We start from the raw sequence: 20,231 nt of genomic DNA, 5'->3' as shown, positions 1-20,231 counted from the left end.
CCTGCATTCTCCAAGACCAATGGATTTTGTATCCAAGCAGTTTATGGGAATTTTCTCCTTTTAATAGCAAAAGCCTCCCTTACTTTTCCTAATTCCCACACACGTGCCATAACATGCATCTCGGATTATAACCCTTTTATTCATTCCCAAATAAATTCTTTACACTTGGGAGATATTTTTTTCTCTGCTGTTTCTTTTTGGCTTTGATATGACTGAATGCTTGTAGGAATGATCAGACCCTACGCACACTACATTGCTTTAGTTACTAAATGCTCGCATGATTCCATTTGAGCCTCTCCACAGCCCAAGACACTGCCAGAATCCAGAAGATCACTTGCCAGTTCTCAGATGAGAAGAGGGGCCTCAAAGGGGGAATCAAGCTGCAAAGCCAGCCTCTGGAGTTTATCGCCTGGGTTCGAGTTCTGCTCCATGAGACGTTTGACAAACCATTAATCTCCTCTGTTTCCTCTCCTATAATATGGGGATAGCATCTGCTTTACAGGATTGTCATGATCAAAGGGAGATGGCACACAATGCCTAACATATAATAAGCATGTTATATATCAGTTTGTTGTTGTTGTTTTTTCTCAGACCAGCACCCTTTCCTCTCCTTACACCCCCCCATGTCCCACGTGCCTCACATAAATAATCCAGCGCGCAGCCGCCCCGGGCCAGCGCCAATTGGCTGCCCTGCCCGATACCCGCCGTGGCTCCAGCAGTCGGTTGGTCCCCGTGTCTGTCGGCCGGTGTGTCCGGGCCGCCAGCTTCGCGCTCGCCATGGCGCCCTGGCTAAGGCTCCTGTGGCTGCTGGGGCTGCTACTGGGCGCGGCCCCCACCTCTGCAAACCCCTATCCCTGGGCATCCGGCGCGGAGGCCTGGGAGCCGTTGTCCCCAGAGCTGTTGGGACCCGCCCGCTTCGCGCTGGACGCGTACAACCGCGGCCGGGCTGCGGGGACGCGGGCAGGGCTGGGAGCCGTGCGCGGGCGAGTCCGCCGGGTGAGGACGCGTGGGGGCCGGTCGCCAAGCCTGGACCCAGAAATGGGGGACTTTGTCATAGACTTGGGGTGGGGTCCTGGATAACAGAGAGAAGAACGTCTGGGAACTGGGAACAGGCAGGGGACACGGGTGGACTGTGGGCCCGAAGGAGGAGGGGATTGGCTGTGCCTGCCTTATCTGCTCCTCCGTTTAGGCGAGCAGGGGCTCGCTGTATTCCCTGGAAGCCACCCTGGAGGAGTCGGCTTGCAAAGACCCCATGGTGTGCCAGCTCCCTGTGTCCAAGAAAACCTTGGTGAGTGATTTCCACCCCCGGTCCCGCCCACCCCAGGCCCAAACAGCAGTTGGGATATTAGGTCAGGTCAAGAGCCAAGGGTCTGAGGGAGCAGCAACCTGACCCTTAGTTACTTCTGAGGCCTCCAAGGCCAGAGACCAAGAAGTGTTGGGGTGTTGGCTGTGCCTCTTCACTGTGGGGCCATTGCTTTGGGGGTGGACCCTTTCTGAGGAGCCTTTAGGTCCTTTTGCCTAGAACTTGTTCCCATCCCAGCCCCCACACTGGCTTATTCCTCTCTCTACAGTTCTGCATTTTCGAAGTCCTGGAGGAGCTGGGAAAACACACTCTGTTGAGGCGGGACTGTGGCCCTGTGGATACCAAGGTTACAGGTGCTGGGATAGCCCAAGGAGGCTGGGGTAACTTAGATCAGTGATGTCGAACCTTTGATTGTTTTTGTTTTGATTTGAGATAGAGTCTTGCTATGTAGTTCAGGCTGGCCTTGAATTCCTGTGTATCCCAGGCTGGCCTCAGACTTGAGGCAATCCTTCTGCCTCAGCCTCCCAAGTGCTGGGGTTACAGGTGTGAACCACCATGCCCGGCTATAATGGTGAAACTTTTAGAGCTTTCAATGGTAACAAATAGCCCACTGTGGCACATGCGCCATGGGTTTGCCACCACTGGCCTAGATCGTACTTCACTTAGTGTTCAGCCTTAATTTTCTCTCTGTTCCAACCCTATCCAGACCTCAGAAATGAGACTTTCAATTCAGTCCTTCCACTGTCGAGCAAGGATCCTCTTCCTGAGGTGAGGAGCCCATTTATGGGGAGCTGGCTGCTGCCTTTTTCCCCATCTTCTCTCTTCACCTTAGAGGAGGGCTGTTGGCTCAGGCCAAATTCCTTATAAAGATCCTCCTGCCTTTCCAGGAGTTTTCTATGAAGATGATTTCAATCTTCAAGAACTTTGTTGCTACCTATAATCGAACTTATGAGTCAAAGAAAGGTGAGGACTCAGCTTCGGCTGTACCTGTCCCAGTCAGATTAGGGCCTTACCCCAACTTGGGAGGGGAGGGACACAAGAGGCAGAACATCCTTTCAATGACCCCTCGGTCCCCAAGTTCTTTTCCAGCCCTCTGGGACTGGGAAGCCATCCCAAGTATCTGTCTGCTTCTCTTATCTTCCTGATCAGAAGCAGTGGGTCTCCAGCCTTCTAGGGAGGGTAGGATGGGGCAGAGGGTAGATTTTTCTCTGGGGAAGGCCCCCAACACCATAGCCTTTCCTATGACCTCTCCTGGGGATGCCCCTTAGAACCCATTTCAGTTACTGTTTTCACACCTGAGAAATCATTGCTCCAGTTTCCCCCCAAAAGTTGATCACAGTTCCCACTCCAGCACCCGCAGTTCTGCCCTTGCAATCTCACCTGCCCCAGGCTTCTGTCCTTACAAAGAGGTTCAGGCCAAATCCAGAATCCACCTAGTCCCTGGGAAACCCTTTGCCTCTTAGCCCCACTCAACACTGGCCTTATGATCTGTCTGGGGTCTGAGTTCCTCCTTTCCTGCTCTTTGGTCCTCAGAAGCCCAGTGGCGCCTGTCTGTCTTTACCAGAAACATGGTGCTAGCGCAGAGGATCCAGGCCCTGGACCATGGCACAGCTCAGTATGGGGTAACCAAGTTCAGTGACCTCACAGGTAGGGTTGGAGCCTGGGAGAGAGAAGGTCTGCTCCCAAGGACCCTGGTCAGGGTTAACTTACAGCACTCCTCCCTCTATGCTCTGCCCCTAGAGGAAGAGTTCCGCACTATCTACCTGAATCCCCTCCTACGAGAGGAGCCTGGCAAGAAGATGCACCTAGCCAAGGCTGTGCGTGACCCTGCCCCACTTGAATGGGACTGGAGGAAAAAGGGGGCTGTCACCGAAGTCAAGAACCAGGTTGGAGCCCTGGAAGTAAGGGTGGGCATGCATACTGCACTGGGACTGGGGAAGGGGTCCTGCCTTGATACTGTCCATGTCTTGCAGGGAATGTGTGGGTCCTGCTGGGCTTTCTCTGTCACAGGCAATGTAGAAGGCCAGTGGTTCCTGAACCGGGGCACCCTACTCTCTCTCTCAGAGCAAGGTAAGCATCTTGCTCCATACTCTTTTTTTCCCCAGTCCAGCCCCTCCAGAGGGTTCCTCAGGACCTGCTTTCTGTCTCCTAGAGCTCTTGGACTGTGACAAGATGGACAAGGCCTGCATGGGTGGCTTTCCCTCCAATGCCTACTTGGCCATCAAGAGTTTGGGTAGGCATTAATGGGGTCAGGAGGCGCAGCAGGTATCTCTTGTCCTTCTGTAAGAAGCCAACTTGCAAGGGGGAGAGACAGGAGCATGGAAGTCACACAAAACTGGGTTTAAGTCTTACTGCTGACCTGCTGGGTGTGGTGGTGCACACCTGTTAGCTCAGCTCTCTGGGAGGCTGAGGCAGGAGGATGGCAAGGTTGAGACCAGCCTGAGCAATGTAGTGACTCAGACCCTGTCTCATTAAAAAAAGTGGGGAGGGGGGGAGATAAGTAGAAAGGAATGGGATTTAATCCCCAGTACCACCAAAAAGAAGAGAAAAAAGTCTTAATACTGACCCTTGTTGGCTGAAGACCTTGAGAAAGTCAGTTCTGTCAGAGCCTCAGTTGCCACATCTGTTAAATAGGACTCACCATGCCCATCTCAGAATTGCTTTAAATGTCAAGTGAGAAAATATGTGTAAAGTCCACGTGTATAACAGGGACTCAGTGGGCAAGCAGTAGCAACACAACACACCCCTGAGAGGAAATGTGACCCTACATTGGCAGTTCAGTTCATTGGTGGGCTGTAGTGGCAGGATAGAGCTGGACAGAGACTGGCCCAGGACCTGGGCTAAACTAGAGGGGACTGTCAATGTGACAAGCATGCCAAAGTCCACAGTCCAGGAAGGCTGGGGTGAAACCTCAGCACGACAAAGGCTGGGAGTTGAGTCCTGTCTCTGCCACTGTTTCTGCTGGTCACTGGCTGCTCCCTTTCCCACCTTCCTCCGTCCCCACTGTGTTATCTCTGGAATCTAGAGGTTTCTCATGCGGGGAGGGGATGAGGAATGTGAGATCTTGTGTATAAGGGGAGAAAGTCAGCGAAGGATGAATGGCAGTCCACTCTTCCTCTGCCCCCTCAACCCACCCCCATTGTTCCCCAGGAGGACTGGAGACAGAGGATGACTACAGCTACCAGGGCCACATGAAGGCCTGCAACTTCTCAGCAAAGAAAGCCAAGGTCTACATCAATGACTCAGTGGAGCTGAGCAAGAATGAACAGAGTGAGTGAGGGGTGGGAAGAGGCCCGGCTGGGTGAAGCTGGACCAGGTGCCCACTGATGTGGCCCCTCCCCCTCTCAGAGTTGGCGGCATGGCTGGCTGTAAAGGGCCCCATCTCAGTCGCCATCAATGCCTTTGGCATGCAGGTGAGGTCCTGCCTTTGTCACTTTGCTTCATCTCTTGCCCATCTTTCCCTTCCTCCTTCTTGGAGCTGGCTCTCTACTCCTTATTCTCCCCCTAGTTCTACCGCCATGGGATTGCCCACCCACTCCGACCCCTCTGCAGCCCTTGGTTCATCGACCATGCCATGCTGGTTGTGGGCTATGGCAACCGTGAGTTTTGCTGACAGTCTGTCCATCTACCCTATCCACAGACAGGGGTCAAAGAGCAGCATCTCAGGACCTCTGAGGGGAAGATGAAGGGAATGCCTAGGAAGCCTCAGCCTAGGGGAATCATGTATCCCTTCTGTGGCTGGGACAGATGAGGCTAGGGGAGGTGGAACAGTTATACTGCAGGTAGTGGTAGGTGCCCTCTCCATGCCTCAGAGCTACTCCAGGCCTCTGTGAGGGTAGTAGGCAGCCCTCTCTTGGTTCCTGCTTTTTCCTAGTACCTGTCTTACAGTAGGCCCACTGCAGATATGTGAAGGGTGTAAAGCACTTGAGGCTCTGACTGGAGAATTGGGGGCCTGTGACCCCTTGCCCTCTACACTGTTCCCCAGGCTCTAATGTTCCTTTCTGGGCCATCAAGAACAGCTGGGGCACTGACTGGGGTGAGGAGGTAAGTCTTGCCCACCTGGCCTCTGATCTCCACCCTCTACCTTGCCTGAGCCTCTCACCAATCCTCCCTCCCTCAGGGCTACTACTACCTGCATCGTGGGTCCGGGGCCTGTGGTGTGAACATAATGGCCAGCTCAGCGGTGGTAGACTGAGGAGCCAGTGGCACAGGACCTGGTACTGACCAGAGAAGCTCCTTCCCCGGCCTGATCCCATGTCTAGATCCTCCCCAGGAGGCACAGCTGACTGACCAAGGGGTGGGTGCTGGGAATCTTAGGGTGAGCAGGGGGCACTGGACCCTACTTTTGTCTAACCTGCTCCTGCCGGAAGCCCCCTAGCTGCACCTTTGTTGAATTGTGGTGTGGTAGCTAGGACCCTGGGGTGAAGAATGTTTTCAGAGAAGCCAAAGCTGACGCAGGAACCCAGGGTTTGGGTAAGGAGCAGAATGAAAATATTCCTATCTTAAACCCAGCTCTGTCCTCAGCAGGCTCTGGCTTCCTGCCCTGGCTTTCCTCTGATGCTGTAAATTTTCTGGTCCTCCTGGATTTGGGGACATTGACCCCTTCAACATTCAGGAAACCTGTAATCACCTTTCTCTAACAGGAATAAAAAGGTGTTTGAGTTCCCAGTACAGTGTGAGTACTCAGTCCCTGAGGGCAGGGATGGGTGGTAGTAAGTCAGGGTGGGATAGCTGGACCTGCCCAGGGGTCTGAGGGCCCAGCTTCTACTCTAGGAGCCACCAGGAAATGGGAAGAGGGCCATGGGTGGGTCTTTATTCAGGAACACTTGGTTGGCCAATCCCTGAGGCCCTTGCTCTGGGAGATGGATAGGATCAGCTACAGGGAGCACCCTGCCTCCATCTTCCATCCAGAACTGCAGGGGTAGAAGTCAGAGGTCAGAGGTCGCTCTCCCCATAGAGGGCACTGGAGAAGGCCACATAGTCCAGGGCTCCAGCCGGAGCCCCGGAGCCCTTGTATGGTACCATCCGGCGGATGCAGTATTCAGCCTGCTCAGCTGGGAGCTCCCGCCTCAGCTCCTCAGGAGTGATGTAGTTCTGGGGGAGACAAGGTGTTGAGGTCCACTGTCCCATGCTCTGCCACATGCCACCAGTCCCCCCACTGCCCAGGGCTTACCTTGTCTCCTGCCAGGATCTTGAAAGAGGCCATGACTTGCTCAGCTGTGTCTGTCTCAGCTGTCTCTCGAGTCATGAAGTCAATGAAGGCCTGGAAGGTCACCACACCAGCGGCATTGGGGTCCACCATGGTCATTATGCGGGCAAACTCCACCTCTCCCTGCAGAAATAAAGGCCAGGTGTCATGCTCATGGGTGCTAACATCAAGAAGCCTCCCAGAGTCCCCTCCTGGGAACTGTACAGATTTGGCTTCACAAACCCAGGGAGAGGATGCTGCCTTCCTCCAAAGACCTCAGCCTGGTTTAAGGAAGTCTTTTGTGCTAGGCTAAAACTTCCTTTGTGCCCTTGGCAACACTACTTTTTGCTCATTGGTCCTGATTTTTTCCTGGGGCCATAGCCCTTTGTAGTGCTGCTTCTCTAAGGTAAAAATAGTGCAGGCTCAGACCTTGGGGTCACCCAGAACAAGGTCCAAGTTAATTTACCATTGCCAGTCCCCATGGGGTGTGACGAGGAGTAGAGATGATGACATGTGTGAAGGGAGGAGGCACACAGGAGGTGATCAATATGCAGGAGAGGGTACCAGTGGCGCTCCTGGGAAAGGGGTTGGGGCACTTACCAGGTCATAGCCCATGGAAATGAGGCAGGCTCGGAAGTCATCGGGCTCCATCATTCCATTCCGCTTCTGCAGAGCGTGGGTGGATGTCAGGCTTGGTTCCCCACCAGGCCCCTTAGTATCTTACTCTGCAGGCTGGGACCCTGCTGACCTGGTCAAAGTGGTTGAAGGATGCCCGGAACTCGTTGAGCTGCTCCTGGCTTAGGCCCTTGGCATCTTGGGTCAGTACCTGATTCTCTACTTCGTTGATGGTGCGGGCGATGGAGGTGAGCAGCTGCTCCCAGCCCACACGGATGTGCTAGAGAATGAGAGATGGGCCAGTCAGTGGGTGGCTGGTGCCTGGTCACTATTCTAGCCCCACTCTCAACCCTCTGTGACCCCAGGCAAGTCCTTGCCCTCAATGGCCTCTGTCCCCATCACCAAGTAACCCTAGTATCCCTTCATGCTTTAAAGTTTGATGATTTATTATGTATTCAGTATTGACTGGCCAGCTATGGCCAGTCCTGGCCTGGCTTTAATCTGCTTTGTGACTGAACTGGTCACTGTCCATTGCTGGGTCTCAGCATCCCCACGGGGTATGCTGCCAAGCTGAACTGGAGCCCTTCTGGAACAGACATGCTCCATCCAGCTAGGGTCACGCTAGCCTTCCCCAGCCTGTGCAGCCTTCCTCTCTCAACAAGGCTCACCTCCATGCTGTAGACTGTGTGCTTGTTGTCGAAGACCAAGCTCTCCTGTAGCAGCTGGTGGTCACCTTCCAGCCGGTCGATGTTGCTCTTGTAATGAATAATGTTCTGCTCCTGCTTCCGCAGCCCTGCCATCTGGTCGTCCAGAGAGCCAGCCAGCCCTGCTGCCAGCCGCCCCACCTCCTGCAGGGGTACCCAGGCAGAATGAGGGCTCCCAGCTCCCGGGGGCCCTGCCCTGGCCCCAAGCCCAAGTGGCCCCACTCTCCAAGCCTTTACCTCCACCTTTGCCTGGATCCAAGGTCCCACAGCATTGGCCTGGGCGGCAAACTGTTGCCGGAGCCTCTCATTCACCTGTTGCCGTGACAACTCCTCCTGCAGTGTCTGGTCACGCCTGGGCACCAACTTTCGGACCTGGGAAGGAACTTGGTTAGTCAAAGCCAGTTCTGGGGGTCAGGAGATAGCTTTGAGGAGAGATGGGCCCTAGCCTCTCAAACCTCAGCCCCTGTTGCTGTGAGCCGAATTGGGCCATATGAGCCATCTGTGAGGTACATCACTTAACCTCTGCAGGCTCAGTTTCTCTATGTGCAAAATGGGTCCATGACATCATTTGTAACTAATATAGATGGTTTTATGAAAGATAGCTACACACACAAAAAATTTTTTTGTACCAGGGATCAAACTCAGGACCTTGTGCTTGTGAGGCAGGCGGTGGGACCACTGAGCTAAATCTCTGGCCAGTTACACAAAATTTAATTGTTCACATCAATCCTGATGAGAGATGCTGTTGTTACAGCCATTATAGAGATGAGGCCATGACAGGCAAGGTGATTTATCCAATGTCACACGAAGGCAGCTGGGGATTTAGCTCAGTAGTTCCGATGCCTGCCTTGAAATGTCACACGAAGGCAGTGGCAGACCTCAGATCTGGAGGTCGACTCTGTTCCCCGTATCTTGGGACACCTAAGGCTTCAGGGTGTTTAAGAGTATGTATGAGAGGCTCAGGGGACAAGGCAAGGCTGCTGGTGGCACTGACCGTGTCCCACTTGGTGTTGATGTCTTGCGGGCTAAGGGTGATGTAGGGGTTGGTGGACGAGGGCCGCAACCCATATGTTTGGCAGATCTTCTGGATCTCGCCCTGAATGCCCAGGATGGCACCTCGCTCTCGGTCAGCCTCGGGCAGTGTCGCCTTGAACTGGTCATGCGCTGTCAGCAGGCTCTGGGGGTGACAATCAGGAAGGATCAGCCTGGATCTCCCACAGAACAAGAAGAGTGGGAATGCCTGCTAGGCCTGGTCCAAGAACACAGGCTGCCCACCTCCCAGCCCAGCACTATGGAAATGGGTTTTTCCGCTATCCTCATTCCACAGGAACCCAAAGGATTTGGAGCCAGCTTTTCTTTTTCCCCCTCTATTGGGAATTGAACCCATGGCCTTTGCACTGAGCTATATCCCCAGTCCTTTTTTATTTTTATTTTTGGGTTTTTTTAGATAGAGTCTCGCTACATAGTCAAGGGCTTAAACTCACTATGTAGTCCAGGCTGGCCTTGAACTCACAGTGATCCTCCTGCCATGGCCTCCTGAGTGCCTTTTTTTTTTTTCTTAGACAGAGACTAAGTTGCCCAGGCTGGGCTTGAACTTGTGATCCTCCTGCCTCAGCCTCCTGAGAATGCTGGGATTATAGGCAATGGCCACTGTGCCAGGCTTTGGGGCCAGCCTTGCTGTCATCCAACCCATTGTCCCCTAGGACTGCCTTCAGAATGCCTGCACCCACCTGGGTCTCCTCCACCGAATGCACCAGCCACACGTCCTGTAGATCCTCCACTGCTCCATCCAGCCAGTTATTGAAGGGTGCTGCCCGCCTTGAAAACTCCAGTTGCAGCTGATCAATAGTTTCCAGGAGCTTCTCCATCCGCTAGGGGCAGACAGGACAGGGAGTCAGCACCTCCCCAGCAGGCACTGCCTCACTGCCTGGCCCCCAGCTGTCTGGCCCCAGACTCCACCTCTAGTGCATCCCGTCTCTTCTGGGTCAGTGTGCCCAAGTTGTCCCATTGGTCACAGATAGCCTGGCAGTGGCTGTTCACCGAGGCCACTTCATGGTAGTCCAGCTCACTGGGGGTGAGAAGAGGCCTGAGTGTGGGGCCAGACCCGGGTCTCAGTTGCCCTCCCAGGGCTCGAAGTAGTGCCAATGGTGTTGGTGAAGGCATAAGCAACAGAGGGCAGTGAGGGATAGAGCAGAGCTTCTGCAGGGGGATCCCAGGTAGGCATCCCATGTTCTTAGCTCCAGTCCTTGGAGGTGCTTAGCTGGAGGGGGGGACCTGAGATGTCGGCCAGGATTATTCGAGAATGGGGTGGGTTTGCAGGAGGTGGTGACAAAGCCAAGCTTGAAGATGAGGTTTAGGGTAGTAGGCTGGGGCCCAAGGTAAAAGGAGCAGCCAGGTTGGGGGACAGGCCATGGAGTGGGACAAACACCAGTGGGCAAAGAGTGTGGGCAGCAGAGCTGGTAAGGAGATGGAGCTGGGGTTCCAGAAGGGGAAGAGCAAACGATGCAAGGACTTGGGTACCATCACAGGTTAAGAAACCCGGGACAATCTGGGTTGTTGAGAAGGGCGGGGTGGGGTGGGGTGCTGGGAGCAAGGCGGGGCTCGGCGTGGAGGAGCTGGGTCAGTCAGGGACGTGGTCTCTAGGGCGGGTCTGCCGCGCCTACTTGAGCTCCTGAGCTAGCGCAGCGATGTGTTCCACACGGTCCTGGTGTGCAGCCAGGTCGCTCTCAAAGGCTTCATGGCGCCGCAGCAATGCCCGCACCTCCTGGAGCGAAGCCGACTCATAATCGCGCTGGTTTAGCATCTCCTCCTGCCCTGCTCAGAGAGAGGTCCGGCTCCAGTTACCCGATGGCAGCCGCAGCAGGAGCAGGGCGTTTGGGCCGGGCTGCAAGGGCAGGTGATGACAACTGCCCAGCCAAGCCTAGCGGTTTCCTCCAAGACACCAGCATAAGTGAAGCTCCTGATCTGCAGCACGGCCAGTAAATGAAGCTGCCCCTTGGTTCCATTTTGAAATCATTTGGATGCTAACTTCCTCTCAATGACTCTGTAAGCCACGCGCTTTTCTCCACAGCTTGGCACAGTTATGTGCCCTTGGTAGCCTCTGATGAACAGGGTATTGGTTGGATGAATGAATAATGAGTGTAAAAGTACTTTGTGAGTGATAATTATCTTCATTTTGCAAATAACGACCTATATAATCATAATAGTGGTAGTGCTACTTTATTGAGTGCTTCTGTATTTTGCAGAGGAAGTACCTGAAATTTAAAGGTTCAGTGATCTCTCCAGCACCATATAAATAGCTGTAAATTTAAGGAATTCTTAGTCCAAACTATTGGTTTGTTTTTTTGTTTTATTTTTTTGGTACCAGGGATTGAACTCAGGACCTCGAGCTTGACAGGCAGGTGCTGTGCCATATTCCCCAGCCCCAAACTATTGTTTTTTTATTATATCCACAATCCATTTTCATTGTTTGTTCTTTATATTTTGGCTGGACTTATTTGTAGGATTAAAATCTCTCACAAAATACTGAATGAGTGACTTTATACAGTGACTTAAAAAGTAAATTTTAGAGTAGACTTTATAATGTGAAAGGCAAAATAATAAAGCTTCTTCCAACACTTTTTCATAAAAGGCACTCAGTAAATTAGGAGTAGACATGAACCTCCTCAACCTAATAATGAATGTCTTCAATTAAACCTAGAGCTAGGCATGGTGGCACAGGCCTGTGATCCTGGCACTCGGGAGGCTGAGGCAGGAGGATCACCTTGAGTTCAAGGCCAGCCTGAACTACAAAGGGAAACCCTGTCTCAAACAAAACAAAACAAACCTAGAGTTATTCTTAGATGATGTAGCGATTTCACAGAGTGATATATTTGACTCATGCAATATTTTGCATCAGTATGACATAAGTAATGTTAGGGTTAGAAATGGATTCATCTTTGGACACCTGCTGTATACACAGAATGTCTGGCTTTTTTTGTTTGTTTGTTTGTTCTTGGTACTGGGGATCGAACTCGGGTCCTTGTGCTTGCAAGGCAGGCAACAGAACCACTGAGCTAAATCCCCAGCCCCACCTGCTATATATACAAATACAATGCTAAATTACAAGTTAATCAGAAAAGAAGGAGGACCAGAGTCTAGAGAGAAGGTTAGGGGCCTGAGTTTACACATAAAGAAACTGTGATCCAAAGAGGGGCCAAGATTACAGCAAGTTAGAGTGGGACTAGAAATCTTGTCCCCAGCTTCCCTGCAGAGGACCTACCCCTGTCCTGAGCATTTTGCTAGGAGTCCACTCCAGGAGAAAGTCCAGCCCCTTGAAGTGCACCTACCCCAGGTCCAGGCTTCATGCAGGGAGGCCTTCTGCTGGAACTTCTCAGCCAGGTGCTGGAGTCGCTGCAGGCGCCGGATCTCTGAGAGCAGCCAGTCTTCATAGCCTTTTTCCACTTGCTCCAACCCTCGCCATGCATTGGCAATGTCCTGTGGGACAAGCAGACGTGGCCTCCATCATGGTTCATCCATTACAGAGATGGGGACACAGAGCTTAAGGTCACCCAGAATATGTGGGCAGAGCTGGGGTACCCCCAGGCCCGGCCTGGCTCACCGAGACCAGCTTTCCCTCGGAGGGCATGAAGGCAGGCCGGTGGCTCAGCCGTAGCTTGGTCTGCAGTGTGTTGAAGTTGATCTCCAGCTGGCACTTCTCCTGAACTCGGGGTGGCTTGTGTAGGCGCCAGTAGTCCCGAAAGTCCTCCAGCTTGCGCTGCATGGCACGCATGCTGGGCTCGCCCACCCGGTTCTCCAGCCATGGGACAGTGCGGCGGATCCACTCCAGCAGCTGCCAAGGCCAGTCAGGGGCAGAGAGTGCTGAGCTGACTGCCCACCTCACCTACTCTTTTCCACCCACAGCAGAAGGCTGAGCTTTAAGTACATGGGGTGATTTTCAGAACTATAGAGGACAGAATGCAGTAATCTTTCCCCACTGGTCAGGGAAAGAATAGGATACTTTTTTTTTTTTAGCGTGGGGGGGTCAAACCAAGGGCTTTGTGAATGCTAGGCAAGTGCTCTATCACTGAGCTGCACCTCCAGCTCCAGATAGTTAATTTCTGGGCCTAGGGGCCAGTGTAGGTTGGCACAGAACAAAGGGCCAAATAGCTGCCTAAATACAAGGGAATGGACTGATGAACGAATGAGTGACTGAATGATGAGTGGATTAGGGAATGCCCAGGAACTCAGGTAGACAGAAGGGCAGGTGATGGATAGGTTGGATCAGGAGGAGGCTGCAGGGAAGCCAGGACTATGCTGAGAAGAAAGAGACTCTACAGGCCTACGTGGGGGGCTAGCAGGTTTGGGAAGGCCAGCCAGGCCTACATGGGGAGAAAGCTGAAAGGGGGTCTCTGGCCCCAGCCTCACCTCACTGGCCAGCTTCTCATACTCCTCCATCAGCCTCTCATTTTCCTGGTTCACGGCCAGCACCTTGCAGATCCTGTTGGCAGCTGTCTCTGCCTGTGGTGGGGTGGGGAGGAGGGCTGGCATTAAGACAAGATGCCTCAGACACCCCTGACCCAGCCTCCCTCTAAAAAGCCTTGAAAACTTGGACTGGTGCAAATCGGGGTGGAGGAATAAAGGGAACAGATTTCTTATGTTGGGGAGGGAGCTGCTAGGCCAGATGCCTCTGTTCCTGAGCTCCCTGAGGACAAGTGCTTGCAATTAGGACAGTGGCACCCCTATAACTACATGGTTAGGAACTTCCAAATGTTGGACTGCTGTCAAGATTGGACTCTTGGGCCTGGCCTGAGCCCCCAGGGGTTCAGCATCAAGGCCCTCCTTACCTGCTCAGCCCCAGCAAAAGCATGGTAGAAGCAGGAAACATAGGTCATGATGGCTTTCTCATCTGGCTTGGGGGTGTTCACGATGTCTGGGGGAGGGCAGCAAAGTGTATGTTGACCAAAGCCAGGGAAGAGAATGAGCTCAGCAACCCTCTTTCCCCTCCCCCATCTCCTAGGCAGAGAAGCTCCTCAAGATGGCAGCAATGGAGACACCTAATCACCAGCTGCCAACTAATCCAAACCCAGCATCTTTCTCTTCCCTGAAGCCCTCTCTGATCACCCTGGGGCTTGGCAACCTCCCCCTCTGTGAGTTGAGCAAAGCATGAGGCCCTAAGTGACTGAGCAGACACTGTGACACTGCCGGTACCCTTACTCTGACTGTCATTTCCCCCATCTATGCACTCCAGGCTCAGAACCAGTCCGCTCCTTTGGTGCCCACACAGCCAGAGCACCACGCACAGCAGATCCTCAGATGTTTCCTGCTTCATTGCCTAAATGCCTTGCTTGGTCACAGGCAGAGGCAGGATGTTCCCCAGAGAGGCTGCCAGTTCTGGGGAACCAACAGTATCCCAGGTAACCCAGAGAACTGGAATATGAGATACTCTATGGGGAGAGTCAGGACAAGGCGGGGAGACACGATGGAGGACTCCCGGAGAAGGGGACCAGTGAAAGGAAAGATTGTGATCATGAAACAGGATGAGGGCCAGACCATCCCAGGAGGAAGGAAGAGTAGAGTGTAGGTATGGCACTCGGACCACACCCACCCATGAGGAAGAGGGGTCCTGGTCTGCATGAGGCTCAATCTCACCTTCTGCATCCAACATCTTGGGGATATCTAGGTATTTCTCTGCCACCTCAAAAGCAGTGTTCAGGTTGCCGATGGGGTCATCCTAGATGGGTGTGACAGGGAGAAGTGAAAGGTCAGCTAATAGCAGAGGTTGAGGAGTTGGGGCTGGGTTGGGTCAGAGGCCCACCTTGCGTAGTTTGGCATAGTCAATGAGGTCAGGCCGGTGTCGGTGGATGAGTGCACAGAGAGCCAGGCCATCCTTCCAGCTGGACAGAGACAGGGGGTGTCAGGCCTGGGCTCAAGTTGAGGCCATGCTCCACCCTCAGCCCAGGAGCACCCCAGCACGCTGGCTTCATCTGGTAATGGAAGTAAAGTACACACGTCTGCGCTCTGCAAGCCCCTCATTGTCAGACTTAGGCCATCTCCTCCTGGCTCCTCAGATTCCTGGGCTTAGATTGGCTCATTTCTAGCTGGGTTTGGCCTCCACAATGTCTCTGGCAGGAATCCCTTTTCAGGGATTTTAAACATGCTCCCTGCTCCAGGATTTCTTGGTAACCTTCCTGGATTCAACATTTACTAAGGCCTCCTATCTTCAGACTCAGTGATCCCTCCCTGCCTTGTGGCTTGGGACAGAGGGCCAGCTCTGTGCCCTCCCTGACCAGGCAGGCTCCTCTCTGCTCCCCAGTGCTGATGGGCTTACAGACCTGGTGTGAAAGTTCTGCACATTAACATTGCGGTATGGTGCCGTCTTCCGCTGGCACCACAACAGCAGACCTTCCTTGGCAGAGGTTTCTGGAGGGGGCAAAGGAATGGGAACATTAGTTGGGAAGGGGTCTGAGCCAGCCCTCCTCTCGAGCTGGCCTTTTCCCTCACTACTCACCCTCTACAGAGATGTCCTGGATAGCAAAGCGGAGGATGATGGTCCAGATCATGCCCAGGGTCATCTTCAGGTTCCCATCAACAATCTCTGCAGGGTAGAAGAGAGAGAATAGCCTCTGGTTGGCACTTGAGGCCTGTGTGTCCGAGCTTTAGCTCACAGTTCCCCTGATTAGCCCTCTGGCCCTTGTCCACCACCTCAGGACTGGCACCTAATAATTGAGCATCGAGCAGGTACTTGGTAAGCATCTGTTGTTATTTATTTGTTTATTGAGACAGAGTATCACTATGTAGTCAAGGCTGCCCTCAAACTCTACATCCTCCTGCCTCAGCCTCCCAACTGCTAGAATTACAAGCATGTGCTGCCTTGCCTGGTTCTACTGTTATTTTTAAATGATTTATTGACCACCTACTAGGTGCCAGGTGCTATGCTGACATAAACTTTGGGTACATTTATTCCTTTCGATTCCTTCCATGAGGCAGGGATGATTATCCTCATTATGGGGATGAGGAAACTGAGGTTCACAGAGGTGACTCGTTGATGCCAGAAGAGCCCCCTGCTCCCCCTAGACCCTATCCTGCCCCTCCTCACCTTCAGCACCAATGGACACCAGTTTCACCCCCTTGCTGGCAATGAAGTCCAGGGCCTTGTTGACATTGGCGATTTTGTGGAAGCGCATCTTTCCTTTGTCCGGCCTAGGCAGCCTCTCTCCTGAGAATAAGAAAAATTAAGGATCAAAGATCATGAGAAGCAGCTGAAGACATTGTCCCCAGGGACACCCTCCCCTGACAAGCTCCTTCCAGTGCTCCTTCCACTATTGTCCCACTCCCCCATTCCCCTGGGTCCTGGGGCACTGAGCATGGATATGAACCCTCACCTGAAATGACCTCCAGGAGCAGCATGAGCTTGAGGCCATTGCGGAAGTCCTCCTCGATATTCTCAATCTGGGTGCCTGCCTTACGCAGGTGTGAGTTGCACCAGGCAGTGAAGGTCTGGGGACAGAGGACAGTACTGAGACCCTGTGACTGACTGCTCAGTCAGGGAACATCTCAGAGCCTGAGGACCTGAATGCACATCTCATCCCAGTTGCTGACTTGCTGTGGATCCTGGGCCAGTCTCTTTCTCTCTCTGAGCTTTAGTTGTCATGGAAGGCAGAAAATGAGGTCTGGGATTTATGCTAGGTCCTTTAGCAAGCATTCTAGCTTTGGCTAAGTTTTTATTTTTTTATTTTGAGACAGTGTCTCCCTATGTAGTTTAGGGTGGCCTCAAACCCACTATGTACCCTAAGCTGGTCTTGAACTCAAGGTGCTCCTCCTGCCTCAGCCTCCCAAGTCCTGGGATTACATCCACTACCATTACCATACCTGGCTTGGCTGATCTTAAGCACTGACAGGGGATTCAAATCCCTGCACCCCGCCCCGGTACCGGGGATCAAACTGAGGACCTTGCGCTTGCAAGGCAGGTGCCTCACCACTGAGCTAAACCTCTACCCTGGGTATTTAAAATTTTTAACATACCCCCAAGTGTGGGGTCCCCTAAGGTGCAGGGGTCAGGGCAGGGTTATGACCTCTCTAAACGCTGAGAAATTCTAGATAGAGGCTCATGTGCCCTGAGGGCTATGGATTGGCTTCCAAGGAGACCCGGTACATGCAAGGGCTGTGGATGATTCACCAAGCACTCAGGCCCAGTCTGACCTGGTTCCTGTCACTGGAGGTGTGTAAGTGCACACTTAGAACTACCCAGTGGGGACCCCAAGCACCAGAGAGGGCATTTGTCTCTGTAGTTCTTTCTAACCCTGGAGTTTGGATGCTTTGGGTCTGGATAGGGAATAGGGCAGGGGCAGGGGCACAGGTAGGTCTGGATAGGGTATGTGAGATGTGTGAACCCTGCCCTAAAGGAACTCACAGTCCATCAAAGAAGCATGTTGGTCTGAGAAGTGCTGGGAGAGAAAAATGGAGAAATCTATGGGAGACACTTTCAAAATTGGGGGGAGGGGCATGCTTCTCAGGGAGGGGCTCACACTTCATCAGAGCTGCAAAGGAAGCTCAGGAACTACTCTGGCAGGGAAGGGCAGGCAAGGGCTTTCCAGGCAGGGGGTAGCCCCTCATTGAGAAGAAGTCGGTCTGTTTGTAGGACTTGACTTTCTGGGTATTGCTGGAATGAAGCTGGGGGTGTTGGTGTATCAGTGGCGAGAGGCAGGCCAGAGGGGTGGCAGGGGCCAGGTCATGCAGGATCTAGGATGCTAAGCTGGGGAGTTTGAACTTGACCCTGAGCCACAGGAAGTCAGCAAAGCTTCAGGCAGGAGGGAGGTGGGCAGAACTGTGTTTCAGAGAGCTCCTTCTGGTTGCAGAGTGGAGACGATGGCTTGCCAGAACAGAAGGGACAAGTGAGGAGGTGCAATGGGTCAAGGGCAAGAAAGGAAGGGTGTTATCAAGGGGAATGAGGCAGGATGGATGGGGGGGTGAGGTAAGAGGCAGGCAGGGGCTTTATTTTGTCTCTTGCTGAATCCTGCCACCTAACAGCACTGGGACCTTCTTAAGAAATGTTTATCAACCAAATGTTTTCGTATAAAGAGAACACAGGCATCAGGAAGAAGGGGGAGTGCTCCAGGTCTTTGGGAATGATTGGATGAAGAAATTACTACTAAGAAAGTTAGCTCAAAAGAGCAGGGGCTGGGGGAGAGCTAAAGGGATGGCTAAAGCTAATTACAAAGATATTTATTACAACCTTGTCATAAATGATATTGGATGTGAACAAAATGATCCAAATGTCCCGCTGCAGGGGAGGCTAATTGATTGACAGAACATTTACCAAGGGCAGCTGTTGGAAGAATGGATGAGGTGGGTAGCTGTGAGTTGCGATGAAAGGATGTTCCTGATATTTTAGATGACAAAGGCAAGATATAGACGGGCATGTGTCATATGAGGGGCATGTGGACCTGCAGATGGGAGAAGCCTGAGGGGTTGGGGGTGGGGATGGGAATTGTTGCAAAGCAAATGACAGCTGGAGCCAGGAGCAGGGATGACATCACCAGAGATGACCAAATCCAGGGACCACAGCTACGCTGGGAGACAGGTGCAGGGGCAGTCTAGGGGGGCTGCACCCAGGTCACCCCAGGAGAGTCAGCTCAGCCTCCCAACCCCTGGGGTCAACACCTGTCACCTAACCCAGTGGAAGTGCACTGATTCTAGATTCTGGGATTCTCAGATCCTGCAAATTCCACATAGCACCCCAGTGCCCTGCCCTTTCCAGGAGCCCTGCTTTGTTGCCAAACACTCAGCAGCATCTAATCACCTCATGGTGCCCTTCCTACCCCTGTCTGCCACTCCTCAAATTTTTCTCGTGCAAGCTGGGCTCATTTTCTCTTTAGGGAATCCAGGTGTCCTGCTCCCTCCACTGGTGAAAGTCTGGGAATGAAAATAGTTCAGGGAGGGAGGAGGGCCTAAGTGCCCTACAAGGCTGGGCTGGGCAGCTGCTGCCCATGTGGCCTGCTGTCTCAGCACAAAGTGCCCATCAGGCTGGAGCATCAAGTTACTACGTAAGGGGACCCAGGGCTCCCCTCCTCCCCGACCCTGTGGCCTTTTCAGCAGACTCAGGGCCCCTGAAGCAGAAGAGGTATCTTGGAAAAGAGTGGGGGTGGGACTAGGATCGAGACCCTTAGATTGAGGGCTCCTGTTTTCTGACAGTATATGATTTGGGGGCCACCTCTGCCTCTTTCTGAGCCTCAGTTTCCTCAACTGCCAAGTGAGATAGAGTGACTGTGGACTCACCCTGGAAAGAATACAGAGAAGAGGATCAGGTGGGATTTGAGATATCCCCCTCTCCCACACTCCCAAGTCCCCCAGCATCCAGCTTATCTCCTTCAGGGTGGGGTCTTAGAATATTTAATTAGAGAGTGGAGTGGGCATGGAGAGAGATTATTCTTCTTGAACCCCATCCCCCCAGTTTGTATCTTCTGGGCTTTGCCCAATCCCTTTTTGCTAGCAGAAGTGGGGCAGTAGGCCCAGGGGAATAAGCCTAGGATTGGGGAGACCCTAGGATAGTCCTTGACATCCTAGACCCACATGAGGGACCTCAGCCTGCTTTTCCAGCCCTAGGGGACAGCAGAGGGCTGGTGGGCAGCGCCTGGGCTGAGCAGTAGCAGACGGGTTAAAGTCGAGCTGTGCCCCTGTACTGCTGAGATACTCAGGACACGTGGCCTGGCCTCCTAAGGCCTCAGTTTTGCCGTTGGGAAATGGGCAATCACTCACTTTCCGCTGCTGTTTCTCCCAGGCCGGGTCCAGCAGGAGGTCGCGGTCCCAGTCCTCCTCCTGTTCCATGTACTCGCCGCTCCCGACCCCCGCGAAGGGCCCCTCCCCGGCCCCCAGACTCTCGGGCTGCATAACCATCATCATTTCGCTCTGGCTCCTGGCTCCGCTCGGTTCGGCAGGTTCTGGGACACCCCGGCCCGTTAAGTAGGGCCCGGACCAGCCCCGGATCGGATTCGCACTAAATATGGGGGAGGTGGGTGGGGCCGGACATGGGCTAGGGCGTTCAGGTCGGGACTAGACTAGAGGGTGCACTGGAGCCAGGGGTTGCGGAATTGGGGGACACTGGGGTGGGTCTTGTGGCGGAGTTCTGGGGTTCGCGTTCCAGCTCCGTCGCTTGGGCGCTGTGTGACCTTAGGGAAGCCACAGGCCCTCTCTGTTTCCTCATGTGTAAAACAGAGATGACGACACTGATTGTGGCTGCAGACTGCCCTAAAGGCTACCTCCGGGCCTTCTCCTGAGCCTCTACCAGCGCCCCGCGGAAGGGAAACGGAGCCCCATCCCCATTTCACAGTCAGAAACACGGCGGCGCCAAGCTGTTTTAATGTTTTCTGGGGTGCTGAAGGGAGATACCCGAGCACAGGGAGGGGCTCTGAGCCAGCTGGATGGACCTAGGCAGGGCTATTAA

General features: G+C 53.4%; 2 protein-coding genes across 8 annotated transcripts; one reads left to right on the top strand and one right to left on the bottom strand.

The window, feature by feature from the left end:
* The first annotated feature begins 707 nt into the window (after positions 1–707).
* Positions 708–5,971, top strand: Ctsf (cathepsin F). 7 transcript variants are annotated; one of them, XM_013074856.3, is made up of 15 exons: positions 710–996; positions 1,190–1,288; positions 1,572–1,656; positions 2,010–2,071; positions 2,191–2,266; positions 2,837–2,950; positions 3,044–3,189; positions 3,277–3,373; positions 3,456–3,536; positions 4,454–4,573; positions 4,652–4,716; positions 4,812–4,902; positions 5,289–5,347; positions 5,424–5,520; positions 5,831–5,971. In XM_013074856.3, the coding sequence occupies exons 1-14, from the start codon at positions 778–780 to the stop codon at positions 5,496–5,498; spliced, it is 1,389 nt and encodes a 462-aa protein (XP_012930310.2). In that variant the 5' UTR covers positions 710–777; the 3' UTR covers positions 5,499–5,520; positions 5,831–5,971. The 7 variants fall into 7 exon arrangements, 5 of the variants coding, with proteins under 5 accessions (XP_021120199.2, XP_021120198.2, XP_087061508.1 ...); XM_013074854.3 differs by having other exon boundaries at positions 5,828–5,971; XR_015448940.1 differs by lacking the exon at positions 4,812–4,902 and having other exon boundaries at positions 708–996.
* Positions 5,972–6,096: 125 nt separating this feature from the next.
* Actn3 (actinin alpha 3) lies at positions 6,097–19,875 on the bottom strand. Its single transcript, XM_004852297.4, has 21 exons — positions 19,547–19,875; positions 16,174–16,288; positions 15,888–16,007; positions 15,300–15,386; positions 15,124–15,211; positions 14,607–14,685; positions 14,441–14,522; positions 13,636–13,721; positions 13,217–13,309; positions 12,411–12,641; positions 12,139–12,286; positions 10,474–10,624; positions 9,770–9,878; positions 9,541–9,681; positions 8,805–8,987; positions 8,048–8,182; positions 7,775–7,954; positions 7,240–7,386; positions 7,092–7,157; positions 6,477–6,635; positions 6,097–6,397 (listed from the first exon to the last, which is right to left on the bottom strand). Exons 1-21 carry the CDS (start codon positions 19,688–19,690, stop codon positions 6,239–6,241), a joined length of 2,703 nt encoding a protein of 900 aa, XP_004852354.1. The 5' UTR covers positions 19,691–19,875; the 3' UTR covers positions 6,097–6,238.
* Positions 19,876–20,231: the final 356 nt, after the last annotated feature.

The sequence above is a fragment of the Heterocephalus glaber genome, unplaced genomic scaffold (genome assembly GCF_053883595.1).
Source record: "Heterocephalus glaber isolate CG9 unplaced genomic scaffold, H.glaber_assembly_v1.0 deba00000594, whole genome shotgun sequence".
NCBI classification, from domain to species: Eukaryota; Metazoa; Chordata; class Mammalia; order Rodentia; family Bathyergidae; genus Heterocephalus; species Heterocephalus glaber.
This window is presented reverse-complemented; position numbering and strand designations above follow the sequence as displayed.